The sequence below is a fragment of the Chenopodium album genome, chromosome 19 (genome assembly GCF_948465745.1).
Source record: "Chenopodium album chromosome 19, dcCheAlbu1.1, whole genome shotgun sequence".
NCBI classification, from domain to species: domain Eukaryota; kingdom Viridiplantae; phylum Streptophyta; class Magnoliopsida; order Caryophyllales; family Amaranthaceae; genus Chenopodium; species Chenopodium album.
The window spans coordinates 17,882,695-17,897,077 of NC_137852.1; the positions used below are offsets into that span (position 1 = coordinate 17,882,695).

At 37.1% G+C, this 14,383-nt stretch overlaps 2 protein-coding genes across 2 annotated transcripts; both read left to right on the top strand.

The window, feature by feature from the left end:
• The first annotated feature begins 366 nt into the window (after positions 1 to 366).
• Positions 367 to 3,527, top strand: LOC145594133 (protein FAR1-RELATED SEQUENCE 5-like). The gene is made up of 7 exons (XM_081650467.1): positions 367 to 665; positions 989 to 1,175; positions 1,233 to 1,813; positions 1,884 to 2,221; positions 2,283 to 2,422; positions 2,504 to 2,655; positions 3,341 to 3,527. Exons 1-7 carry the CDS (start codon positions 367 to 369, stop codon positions 3,525 to 3,527), a joined length of 1,884 nt encoding a protein of 627 aa, XP_081506593.1.
• Positions 3,524 to 4,093, top strand: LOC145594134 (DNA repair protein XRCC3 homolog). The gene has a single exon (XM_081650468.1). It carries the CDS (start codon positions 3,524 to 3,526, stop codon positions 4,091 to 4,093), a length of 570 nt encoding a protein of 189 aa, XP_081506594.1.
• The last annotated feature ends 10,290 nt before the right edge of the window (positions 4,094 to 14,383 follow it).

Genomic DNA, 14,383 nt, shown 5'->3' on the forward strand with positions numbered 1-14,383 from the left:
ATCGGGGAATAGCAAATGAGCCAGAAGTTAGAATGACCTTTGTATCAGGAGAAGAGTATGCCCAATTTTGCCACGACTATGCTTTCAAAAAGGGTTTTATGTTCTTCACTGAAACTAGCAAACTAATGGATGAGTATAAGAATGAAGGTGTTACTCGAACAGGAGTAGGGAAGTATGAGACAATGTAACATATGATGCAACGAATAAGATTTAAATGTAAAATGGGGGGGGTGTAAACAGAGCAAAGGGTCAAACGTCATAGGGTGCAAAGTGTTTATTGATGCTCGTTTAGTGGATGGGAAGATGTAGGTACGTAGTTGTAAATTGGATCACAATCATCCAATTGATCCATCATGTAGCCGTTTAATGGTGAATTATAGAAGTGTAGATGAACCTACTTGTGGACGAGTCATGAATTTAGACAAGGCAGGGATAAGTATTAACAAATCTTTTAATGCCTTGTTTGTTGAAAGCGGTGGACATGAGAATATATCTTACAACATGAGGGACATTAGGAATACTGTCAACCTTGAAAGACGTCGATCTAGGTTTCAAGGGGATGCAGTTGCATTGGAGGAATATTTCCGTGTGCAAAAGGAATTCGATAGTACATTCTACAGTGCTATACAAAGAGATGAAGAGGGGAGATTAATGAATGCATTTTGGTCAGATGCTAGAAGTAGGGCTTCTTGAAAAGACTTTGGTGATGTAATTACGTTTGATACCACATTTTCAACAAATCGGTATGATTTAAAAATGTAGAATTTGTTACGTAAAAATAATTTATGTTACTAGAAAATTACTTTTGTTACTGTGAAAATAGTATTGGTATTTGTTCGAATTCTTTTAGTTTAAATTATAATGTGTAAAGGTTATATAGCATAATTATGGATTGAAATAAGCAGCTTATAATGATTTGATTGTATAATGTTGTTGCATCTTATTGAAAGCTATGGTAACCTTGTTTATATGTCATTATTTTTTGTAGGTATCGTATGACATTTGCTCCGTTTGTTGGGGTGAATCACCATGGCAAATCAATAGTTTTTGCATCTACCCTTATTCCACATGAAGATTCGGAAACATTTGTGTGGGTTTTTAGGCAATGGCTAGAATGCATGGGCAAGCCACCTTCTGGAATTTTGACAGATCAGTGTAGGGCAATTGGAAAGGCGGTGTAAATTGTATTTCCTAAGGTTCCCCATAGGCTTTGTTTATGGCATTTACTACAGAATGTTGCAAAAAGCCTTGGAAGTCATGCTAAATGGAAGGAGATTGATGTGGCCATACGAGCAGCTGTGCATGACTTTCTTGATCCCGACGAGTTTGATGAGGCCTGGCAACTTATCATACAAAAGTTTGGGTTGCAACAAAATGCTTGGATGAATGAAGCGTATGAAATAAGAGATCGTTGGGCTCCTGGACATTGGAGGGGCACATTTTGGGCTGGAATTTCGTCCACACAACGAAGTGAAGGAATGAATAGAGTTTTTAAAACATATGTGAGTTTGAATGTAGGGTTGGCTCAATTTGTGAAACAATACGAGGCAGCAATGAAAGAGAAAGTTGAAGAGGAAAAGATCATGAACTTTGACTGTGTGACTAAGGCCCTTGATGTGGACAAAAGTATCATAGTTGAGTACGTCTTTCACAAAGCCTATACTTATGCAAAATTTAGTGAGGTTAAAGAGGAGTGTAATGGTCTAAAACATGTGAATGTTAACAAGACAGGTTGCATAGGATCGGTGTCGTTCTACAAAGCCAATCAGAAAATCCCCAATCTGGAGGAAAAGGTGGAAGTCATTCAACTTAAGTATAGATACAGTGAAGGGAGACTTTTGTTGCTCGTGTAAGCTGTTTGAGTTTAGGGGAATTCTATGCAGGCACATAATCCAAGTTCTTGAGGTTGAGGATATTGAATTCATTCCAGAGAAGTACGTCATGAGTCGATGGAGGAAGGATGTTGTACGAGAGTATGAGGATGTTCGAGTGTCATACCATGATCCAGATGAGTCAGTGCGTGTTCAGAAATTTCGTGAATTATCCCGAAGGACTAATTATCTAGCTAGTCTTGCAATGCACAATGAAGACACTTTCAACATGTATAAGGAAGCAACACTCAATATCCGTAGTATGTTAGAGGATGCTATAGGTATTGACAGGACGAACATCGATAATAATGGCATTTGGGATTTGAATGAAAGAAAGGTTTTTGGGAGACGTAGGTTGAGGCCTAAGGAAAAAAAACCAAAGGCACCTTATTAAGACTACGGAACTACCAGGTAAGGATTGTACAAAAGATCCTATAGACAAGCGCCATACGGGGAGGGCAAACAAAGGAAGGAAATCTAATCCATCTGAAGAGGGTGCACAACAAAAGAAGAAGCAAAAACTTACTCCTGAGGAAATCGAGAAAAATGAGGTCAGTGAATTTTAGTCATGTATTTTGCATTTTCTTGTCATAAAAGGAGTGTAATATGGTATGTAATTTTAAATGGTGCAGAAAATTATAAGTGACACATTTGGGTCAATGGCTTTCATGAGGCAACGAGATAACACAATGTCAAAATCGGCGAAAGGTGATTATGTACCAGGAACATCGAATTACAGAAGATTAACAACAGAGGTACCCATCTTAATTGGTCTCAACTTATCGTTGGAGTCTTGGCATCATCAACATTTAGACATGGGTGAATAGATGGATCATGGAAGGGTGAATAGGATGGATTAGGAGACTATTTTCAAGACAATAGCAGAGTATTATATTTATGATGAACATAATAGTAGTTGATTATAATATTACTAGTATGAATATTAGTATGGTTGTTTAAAAAGTGTTGTTTTAGTTGTTAGTGTAAAATGTAGAAGGTTGGAGTACGACAATCTTTTGTTGTTTGCTTTCTATCAAGTATGTGCTATTATTTGGTTTAAAAAATGGCAAGAAAATAGTAGTATGCATTAATTTTGGATGAATTTATCCCGGTTTAGAAAAAAAAGTTGATTGACCCGTTTTGTTAATGTTTAAAAGTAGTGCAAGTGTTTTGTTTTTTTATTTTTTGTTTTTTTGAGGGAATTGCAAGTGTTTATTAAGTAGGAATTCATTTAATAAATTGATTTTGCAAAGAAAAATACAATACATGAATAAGACACAATAGACTCACATGCTTGTTAGCAATAGGGATGTGATTTGATTTGTCACTGGTTCACAGCCTATTTACCTTTAGTAACAATCATATATACAAGTGTGTCAAGGGGGTGATAAGATGGAAAATATGCAAAAATGTTAATAAGAGGGTTGTGAGTAGTTTCATCTCATGAAAATGAACACTACTTGTACCAGGTGCTCTACAATAGACAATATGTTGAATGGAGGGTTTCGTTCAAGTCACATCACTGAGATATGTGGTGTTGAGGGAATAGGGAAGACACAATTGTGCTTGCAAATGATGTTAGCTGCTCAGTTGGCTCCGTCAATGGGGGGTTTAGGATCTTCATCGGTGTCGGTCATTTTCCATCGACTAGAATGAATGAAATGATCCCGCATGTTTTTGGTTCAACACCAACACAAGGTCAGCACCCGTTGGAGAGAATATTAGTGAAAAAGGTGGAATCTCCTCATGATCTAGTAGGAACCGTCCAATGGCTTGAAGAATTCTTGCAAAGCTCAATAGGAACGATAGGACAGTATCGAGTTGTTGTCATTGACTCTATTTCAAGCATATGTCGTTTTCATTTTAGTAACACAAGAGATTCCATGATGGAAAGGACTGCAATTGTAAATGTGGTATCAAATGGACTTAGATCGTTGGCAAAGAAATACAATCTTGTTGTTGTAGCTGTCAATGATGTTATAGAAGTGTCCCAGAATGATTACAAAGGTGGTAGCAATATGATAATGTCGAACGGGATGAAGGTGCGACCTGCACTTGGAAGAATTTGGTGTAACAATATTTGTTCAAGGATATTTATGTCAAAGAAGTTCAATAAGAGTACTGAAGTGTGGGATAGAACAATGTCGTTGTTATCATCACCCGTATTAGATAATAATGGGTGCACTTTCAAAATTAGTAAGGCATGTATTGTTGATGTATGAAAAATTTCTTTGAAATTATTAATAGCGATGTAGTATGAATCGTATGTCATTAGTATTGATTTTAGTTTTCATTAGTAAATCATCTTAGTTACATGTATGTGCAACAGTTATTATTGGTTTATACTAAAGTATCATCTTAATAATTTTAGTATCAAATTTACTATTAAGGTATTTAAATAAAAAAAAAAATCATGAATTCTAAACTCTACTATTACTGTAATGGGGAAATTCAAATTAAACCAACAATGAAAATATTTCATACCACAAGGCAGTAACGAAATATTATATATATGTATATATATGTATATATATACATTATATGTATTGCATAGATTAGTTTTGCATTTTGCAATCTCAAAAGTGAAGTTGGGGAAGTTCAAAATTTGAAAGTGTAGTAATTTTCCTACCACCAAATACAAACTACACCATTACTAATTATAGACAGTCCAGCATGGGAGACAGAATTCGTTATCGTTATATATACAACGTCCGATCAAGTTTGATGTAGACTAAGATCTTGGCCACAAAAGTTCAAGTAAAGATTGTTGCACTTCATTGTAGCGATTGTTGAGTATGGTCCCTAGCATGAATTTGCGATACCAAGTTTCCGCATTGTTGATCCTGTAAGACTGCAATTAAGAAAACAAAAAGTGATACCCTAAGTCAATATCTGTATTCAATTACCAACATATGTAAGGGGATGCAACCATAATTACCACTGATAATTGTTGAAAGGCCATGTAACTATTATTTGAAACAATGTTATAGAAATATATTCATAGTTGTCGCAATAGATATGAAATTGGATTTGAAGTGCTCACCACAATATAGTTTTCATAGTTATCGAAACTTGTAGCACCTAGTAAATACAACATGCAAATCATTCCACTGTCCACCCGTAACTTCTCTGGTGGAATGCCTTTTATGTATTTCATTTCCCATTCTTTAGCACTCCATGCATCTCCCACTTTTGATTCGGTCAGAATTCTTTCATTGCATGAAAGCTGGAAAAGGAATGTTAGTGGGACCTTTGTTTACAATGATATTATAGTAGATGTGGACGATGTCGTACCAAGTAAGGGACGATGTCATCGTTCCATTTTTTGCAGTTAGATTCTCTACTGTCAAGGACATACATCACTTTGGTCTCCCCAATGAGCATGTACGCTACCCATCTATCTTCATATAAAACTGACAAATATAACTGAACAAAATTTCTAGGTAAGTAGTTGTTTTTCAAGGTTGTTAGAGGGGAAAAACAGAATTGAAAATCCACGAGACAACCTTTTTCACAGTGGTTAAGTTGATCCCTTTCAAGACGTCGTGCTGCATTGGAGATATGCCATTGAGAAAACACAGTCATCATCTTCATTGGAAATTGCTTTGCTCAAAGCCTCCGTCTATCATCAATTTACATAATAGACAAACCAGTTGAATATATTAGTTTCACTTACAAACAGATCGGCAAAAATATTAGGTTTATTATTAGTTGAATCCGCACTTTACCAAGAAAGTTGGGGATATGATATATGTCTCCGTTTCAGTTCCGTCCATGTTCTCGTTATTGAGAACATATGCTAGAGCAGACATTACCTGTACATCAAAACATGTAATTTAGTGAGTTATTTGTATTATAGACAGTTGGTGGTGATTGAAATTCATTATATATTTAAATTTAGGTTGGGCAAATAATGAAGTGAAGGGCCTGGAGTGGGATGAACCCATTGTGGGAAAAGACTGATTTCCCTTGCCTTGAAGACCACTTTGTCCTTGTCACTAATGTATGTATATTAATGTTATTTAATATTAGGTGACCAAAAAATATTCAACGTACAAGTAAAAGGGATTTTATTTCTTACAAATTAGGACAAACATTACAACAAATTTACACTTGTGTATTACATGATGAGATGGTAATTGGTGCATGACAAAATTATACGAGTAATTGAGCCTAGCTTGTTAATTTTTGAGTAGATTATAATAAATTTGTATTTGCTTCTTTTTGTAAATAACGTGTGTGGATGCTATTAATCAAAGCGAGACACATAAAATTAAGTACAACCATACCTTGGTTTAGGCTTGGCTAGAACACCATTAGCGAGTTTGAGGCTAAGGTGATCAACTATTGGTTCCCTTTTTTCAACCCCGCGTAAAAACTCATATGAATCCATGGAATTCTCATCTTCCGGCTCTTTTTCTACAACATTCTTTTTGGTCGACTTGTGTGATGGCGTTTTGTTGATAAGTGAGTTGATGCGTCCTTGTTTTGATTTTTTTGTAGTCTATTTGATGTTTTTCTAGACCTAACAAATTGCAAATATTCACAAAACAACGTGTGGTATTTTTAGTATAGTGCAGCACAATGTTTAATGAGCTAAATGACAGGTTGTGCGTTATTGTTACCTCATCATCAATTCCCTTGGATGTGCCGTGGATTTGCCGTTTTCTTTTGGATAAATCAGTGGTCCTCGTACCCGTCTCCTCCTAAAAGAAAAAGCACATTAATTGAACCAAATTCTAAAAAGCCACAAAAAAAAGGAAACCGAGTATCATGGTGTGAATGGTTACCTAGGATTTCAGTTTACCATCATGTTGGCTTTGGACACCTCGACGATGACACGGTTTCCGGACATATTTCAGATCCCCTTGTTTCGGAGCGTCATCCCGTTGCTCGTCGTCATCGGATTCTGAGTGGACGATCTCTCGATATTTAGGTCTCTTAAATGGTTCACCTATTGGGTAAGGTTTACCATATTCCACGTTGCAAACGGCCTATGTAAATGTTGAATAAATTACAAAATCGTAGATAAAATACATCGTACTCAAGTTAATTGTAAGTCATAGGAGATAAGACTGTACCTCAGCAGCCCCGAAAGTGCCATTTGGTCCCGTGTCTGCCAAAATGGCAGCCATAACATCTGCCGTTGTCCATGCTCCCAATCGGGGCTTATTCAAGTCCAACTTTAAGCCTTAGCCTTTCACATTAATACGATCCAAGCATGAAATCTGGTCACCATAAACATGTAAATTGGTAAGGTAAAAATATATAACTTATGTACAAATTGCAGAATACTGTGAATTATAAGTTTGAGCCATATTTACCAAAAATACTAAAGCGAATGTTTTTATCCCGTCTCGGAGATCCGGTTTTCCTCGGGAAACAATCCAACCTTCTATGTAGTCCGCCCAATTCCAAGTCTGTGGTTTAGTAACAAAATCCTTCTTTACAACCTTTAGTAACTTAGGAAAAACCCAATTATTCTTAGTCATGCAAAACAAGCATGAAAAAGTAAGTAAGATGAAATGTCAAAGGAACTTTGCCTTGTCCTTAGTCTCCAACAAGCATTCATTATATATGTGGTTGTAGTTCATCTCACCGTAATTGTCGTAGTACTCCTTCAACTCCTTCACCTCCCGATCAGAACCCATCACTTCGGGGAAGGTGTATGTGTCTTCTCCGGAAGGCACTCCCGTGATCCAACCCACCATATCGGCATCGATTCGAATATCATATCCTTCTCTAATTTTCAGCATGCCCTTATCATGGTCCCACCGACTTTGCAACCATGCAAGAAAATGTCTATGTACCTTGTCTATTCTCAACTCTAATAGTGAGCCAAAACCTGCCTTCTTTACCCACTTGCGTCTTACAGGGCCCAATTTGTTCACAAGCTCACATACTAGCTTTGGATATACTCTCATTGTTGGGTACTGTAAAATAGAAAAGTATAAGCACAAGTACAACTTCATCCATGCATTATGACATAGATTATTTGTCAAAGTATAGCTCTTAATTGTCACCAACCTGTTGTCCTTTTAGTTTCGCAGATTCCGGTTTAGGAGGTCTTCCAGGCCTTCCCTTCCGCCATTTCCCCTTCGTCTTTGGCTCAGAGACAGAATCTTCGTGTACACCCTACACATACAGAAAACAATAAATCCATTGACAACACATTACACAGGTTTATACCTCACTGGCTTATACTTGGTTTATCATTTGTCCTATCAGGTATGTATGTGGGTTATGTGAAATTGTCTTATCATTTGTCCTATCAGGTATGTATGTGGTCCACCATCTATGAGTAGAAAGCAACTACCACTATTTACGAATCACAAACTAAATTGATTAGGTTTATACCTCACTGGCTTCTGTATGTTGTGCTTCCACATCGAGTGTAGCCTCCGCATTAATGGAAGCAATAGATGTTATGGTCTCCCAATTTGAATCAACCGGGTCTATCAGTGGGACTTCCCTACAATGTTTTACGCAAACACGGTCACCCTACCAAAGAACTAATTATAGTTATACAAACATGATAAAGTAACAATCATGTGCATACACGACGATAGAGTACAGATTTGGCACATTATTATAACTCTGGTCTCAAGGTCTATGCTTATGAGAGGATAAAAAAAAACCGTATTTGGCATATTATTATACAAAATGTTATAAAGTACATACACAACAAAAATAAGTTACTTAATTGTTAATAACTAATAGTACATTGCAATGTCTATGAAGAAGAAGCAACAATAGAAGTTCTATGAAATATGTTATTCTCAACTTTTATGAAAAAAAAGATTCAGTGATTTTGTCTACTGTCCCTAATATGTGGTCCCCTCAAAGGCCCATTCATGCTTTCTTCCCAAAGAAAATAACGCACCTTAAGCCATTGAAAAAGAGTTTTGGGTATTTCTTCAAATGGATATAGCTCTTGTAAAAAATTAACAACAGTGACTAAGTTAATTTTTTTTCAGTATTCCATTCACACAAATCCAGGTAAAGCATCAAATTTTAATTAATAGAACGCCCCTTAAGCCTATATAAGCTGAGCAAAGAAGGCTATACATTTTTTTTACCAAAACCATTTCACCTTGACCTTATCCCCACTTAATTATTTTGTTGAAACTTTGTTCAATTAAAATAAGCTTCATACACAAAACATACCCCCAAACATTTATCACATTGGCATTAATTTAATCACATAAATAAAGCTTGTAATCAACTTTTAAAGACCAACGACTTATTCTTAATACTACCTTGTTCACACTTTCACCTTTTTATGAATACCCTTTCTCCATCCTTATGCATTCCACCATCCCCACAAAAATAAACACACACAAACTCAGCGTGACAACCCCATAAACTACACCGTCACATTCAAAGCTTGTAATGTAAGGCTAGGGTAAAAGGTAGGATAAATTTGGGAAAATGAGAGAGTAAAGCCATGCTTAAAGGGAGCCAAATCCTAATAAAACCAAGGTCAAAAATAAATAATGACCAAAACATCTCCAACACAACTCTACAAGAATTCACCAAACAAACCAACCAAAATTTACAATATTTTCAACTCTTACAACTTCACTCAAACAAATATGATATTATAAAACTTTAGTGAAACAAACTTTGAACTTTTTTTTTCTTTTTAAACTTGAATGTTTCTTTCTTTTGAGCAACATTCAATTAGAACACTTGAACATTGAAACAATTTTTCTTTTTTCTTTTGCTCTTTTTTTTCCTTTTATCTCACATTGGAATTATTTCAACTTTTGAACATCTTTTCAATTTTTTTCCAATCACAATATCAAACAACAAATTAATCTTCTTATATTCCCACATTGTGCAAATAATGTGCACACTACAACTCCATCACCTCACTAACTAAAAGCTCCCCCAAGCCAAGCTTGGGACTAGTAACCAATGGGGCTAAATAGGCTTGTAATGTGGTTAAATAAACAATAAAAGGGCACAAGCAACAACATGGGTAGCAAGAAGGGAACAGATGTATCTAATATCGTCTGAAGGCCACCTAAAAGAATGAACGCCTTCGTCCTCCTCAATGTGCATAATATTGAGTCACACAAACATTACTCAAAGTTAAAAACCAATACTCAACTTCATTGACATACCAGGAACTAACACACAATTCCTAACCAAATCAACTAGTCAAGCACTATATTCACAAGCAGTTGGGCAAAATTAACGCATGTTAGGGCATCCAAGCAATCAAATATCAAATCATGGCTAACCTATCCACAATGTTCATCATCAATAACCAAGAATCAAAACAATTTTCAAATATGGGGCACAGGGAAGCATGATTTACAATTCATTGGAACGTATTTTTGGATTTTTTATTTTTTCAAAGCAATAAATCTAGCCTAAGAAAGAAATAAAAGAAAAATAAAAAGAGAGAGGGTGAAAGATGTACCATACGAACACGAGAACCTCCCCCCAAGCTAAATCAAACAATGTCCTCATTGTCTTAAAGAGAAGCTAGTAGTCAAGGTGACTAATCATCATCTTCACCACATCAATGTTACCAAAGCCTCGAGGATTGCAATGCATCTCTTTGGAACAAAATTGGGCAAGAAAGAAACAAAGTGTTAGTGGGAAAAAGTCCAAATTTGAGTCAGGTTCACTATTCTGATCATAACGTTTGATGTATAAATCATAATGCAGTGATTCCAATTGGGTTGGAAACTAGACTTGAAGAGATTTCCAATGACAGGTCACATGCAAAAATCCGATAGGAAACGCAAAAGTTATGGCCTGTCGAAGTTGACAAAGTGTGCTGACGCGTACGCGCGCCCGATCGGGCGAGCTCTGCCCGATCAAATACGAGTGCAGTCCAGCGTGTTCTTCTCCTTTTAAATCAGCCTTCTAGATCAAAATCTACACAAAAAGAAACTCCCACAAATATAAGATACACTCTCCTTACCTCTCTAAAACAAAACAAAAAGAAAACACACAAAAATAGGAAAAGACTACACTAAAAAGCAATAAAATACGGGTTGCCTCCCGCAAAGCGCTAATTTATCAAGGTCCCGCTCGACCATTTTCCTCCTCTCAATCGGAGGAATTCAACGCCTTGAGTAACCTATCAAATGCTCCTGCAAACATTTCATTAGGCACTAGATAGGGCTTAATTGCAAGCACATTAATCCCTACAAAGAAAAGGTTAGGAGCACATAAAGAGAACTCAAGGTAGAATGAAAAATCAAAAGAGAGAGATGAAAATACACCACAACCTTCTACTTCCTCCGCTAAAAATTTAGATTTAATAGAACGAACATGGAGGTAGTCATTGTCTTTATCATCCAATAATGACTTGAAAATTTTACCCTCACAAATAACCCCATCATCAACAAAGGAATTTTCAACCACCATTTCTACAACTAATGATTTTTCAATCACTGATTTGTCAACCAATGATTTTTCAACCACATATTCTATAACCGATGGTTCTTCATCCTCAATAACATTCGTATTATTATAGTGTTCATAGACTTTTTCATCAAGAGCCTTCCAATAACTTTCATTAGCAACTAATCGTTTCCGAATATGATCATATGTATATGGAAAGACTCTAAAGTCATCAGGGGCACGCACGAAAAACTCACTATAAGGGCATTCAGGATTTTCATGACAAAGAGGATATTGACAACAACATTAGTCAGGTGCTGCATAAAAATTATACAATTCTTGTATTGGCGTAATCATGGATATTTTCAACTCATAAAAAAAATAAAAAATAAAATAATCTAGACTCTAATAATAATTAGAAATAAAAATAAAACCGTTTCCCCGGCAACGGCGCCAAATTTTGACAGGCTAAAATCGTATCACCTAATCAAAAGTGTTACCTAAGTCCTCTAACTAAAGTAGATAGGGAAGTAGGGTCGAATCCACAGGGAAACTGGTCTTTCTATTCCTAATTAATTAATTATAATCTAAATTATTAAAGTAACCAATTGTTGTTGTAAAAAGGAATTAAACTACGGAGAACAAGTTTAGGGGGAAAATCAATAATAAGAAGGCCTAGGGTCACAGGTTCACCAATAATTAATATTCCGCGATAAAGCATAACAATCAATAATTAATATTGCACATATAACATGATTAACAGGCTCTCGCAATTTATTAATCAACATAGATCTAACAGGCTCTCGCAATTTATTAGATCTAGGTTCTTATTGAAAATAGTCTTTAATATCAAATTAACATCTGCTCGATTCATCAATTCAATATTGCTAAACTTCTACAGGTAAATCACATCAGCTCGATTCATAATCTAGTTGTAGAGCATTAAAACAATTCAACAAGAAATTATCATGCAATATCAATAATCAATAATAACAAAATATCCCTTCATATTAATTATGGATCCCCATAAACCCTAGAATTAAACTACTCGCACATAATTAAAACTAAACTAAACAAAGCAATTAAACAAGTCATGATAGAGTAAGGAAATTAAATTACAAAATAGAATAGGGAAGAAATTGTTACCAAAGTGAGTTGTAGAGAGAGAAACAAGGGAGAAAATAATACTAAGAGTTTAAGAGGAGAGAGAGAGAAAAGTTAGAGAGAGAAAGAGTAGAGAGAGAGTAAGAGAGAGAGTGGTCGAAAAGAAGACCCTAAACTAGCTTAACAAAAACGTATTTATACTAAGCTAGAGAATCCTAAACTTAAACAAAATAAACTGACGCTAAAACATCCTCCAGAAGCACACGCCCGATCGGGCGAATGGCCGCCCGATCGGGCGCGCCTTTTTCTTCGTCTTCATAATCTAGGCACTCACCCGATCGGGCCATAGGCACCGCCCGATCGGGCGCGCCTTTTTATTTCATGAGACTTCTCTCGCGCCCGGTCGGGCGCGCCTCCGGGCTACCTGATCGAGCGAGGCTCTTGGGCACTTCTTTGGACTAATGATTGGGCTTCAATTCTTTAGCCCAATTTGGATTTCCTCTTTGGGGCTTTAAAACTTGGTCCAATGCCTCGACTTCTCCTACATCGAGCCCTTAATCACCGGTTGATGACTCCAACCGATCTTGGGCTACGAAAGGTGTTCGTGCTCCTCCAATGCTTGTAGTTGCTCTAAATAATCCCGGAAAAATACTCTAAATGTGCAATTCCCTACAAAACTCAACCAAAACTACGAAAACACTAGAAAATACAAATTAGTAATAAAAGTGGCTCTAAAGAGCCAAAAACACTACCAATTACGACCAAGGGACGGGGGTAAAACATTATATAAAATAGACATATCAGTCCACGAAGAGTTTGTTCATGCGGACTATAGGGGTAAGTCGTCCCCAGCAAAACCGACCGGCTCAACCTCGACTTCGAATGTCAAGGTAATTGAAAAATCTGAGTGGCAGAAAGTTGTCTTTTAGTCGGACGAGGATCAGCTCAGTGGCAATGAAGAGGAAGGGGATGAACTTTTGTCCCCTCCTTCCTTCATTCTTTTAACACGTGCATCTTTCTCGGACGGTGCGTTAAACTTTCACTTAACTCTTGACTTGTGTTTTTATGAACATTCTTGTTCACTCTTACACTTTTCTTTGCCGTGTACAAACATTGCCGAGGAGATGAACAAGAAATTACCCGACCAGTTGCTTACGGGCGCCGACCGGAAGGCAATTAGGGAGGCCATGCAACGGGTCGTCCCCAAAGAGCAGCGGGACAAGTTTCGCGGAATAAATGACGGCTTCCTTGGCCCCATGATCAACTGTAGTGCCGAGGTAACCTTTTTTTACTTTACTCAGCCTCATCGATTTCTATACTTAGCATATTTTTCTTACTTTATTTTTGCTAACTTTTCTCCGTCTGAATGCAGCTCTACCTTAGACTCAGTGCCTTCCTAAAGTGGAAGGACAAGGAGAATGAGAAGATGCATAAGGCTTGGGCCCAAATTACTCATATGAATGATGAGAGTACGGAAACTATTTGCCTGCAAAAGATTCATTATGAGATGACCCTCAAGGCTCTATTCGACAAGGCTGCCCGGCAGAAAAAGGACATCGCCAAGTTGGGCCAAGCTCTTGAAAGGGATGAACTGGCTAGGCAGGCTCTCTAGCAGGAGCGGGATGAGGCAAATGCAAACGTTGGTCAGTGGAAGAAGGGCTTTAAAGCCGGTAAGAAACTAAAGGAGGAATTATCCTTGTCCCAACAAGCTCTTTAGGCAGCCTTATGCCAAGTGGACTCCTTCAAACTTGAGATTGAGAATTTACAAGTCCATTGCGGATTTGTCCGAAAAATTAAAGGCTCCTCGGCTGCCTAATCCAATGGAGGTCGTTTGTATTGAACACAAGATTGAGGGGACTGAAGAGCCACTTCTTTGAGGCGTTCAAGTTGATGGTTGAGGAAGGGCGAGCGACCTATTTTGAGGAACTCTTCACCAAACGCCTCAACTATATCTGCCTCAAGGAAGAGGCCAAGGCTGCTGGCCAGCCCTCTCCCCAACTTGTCGTGACGTTTTCCGACTCTAAAGGCAAGGAGGAAGATGA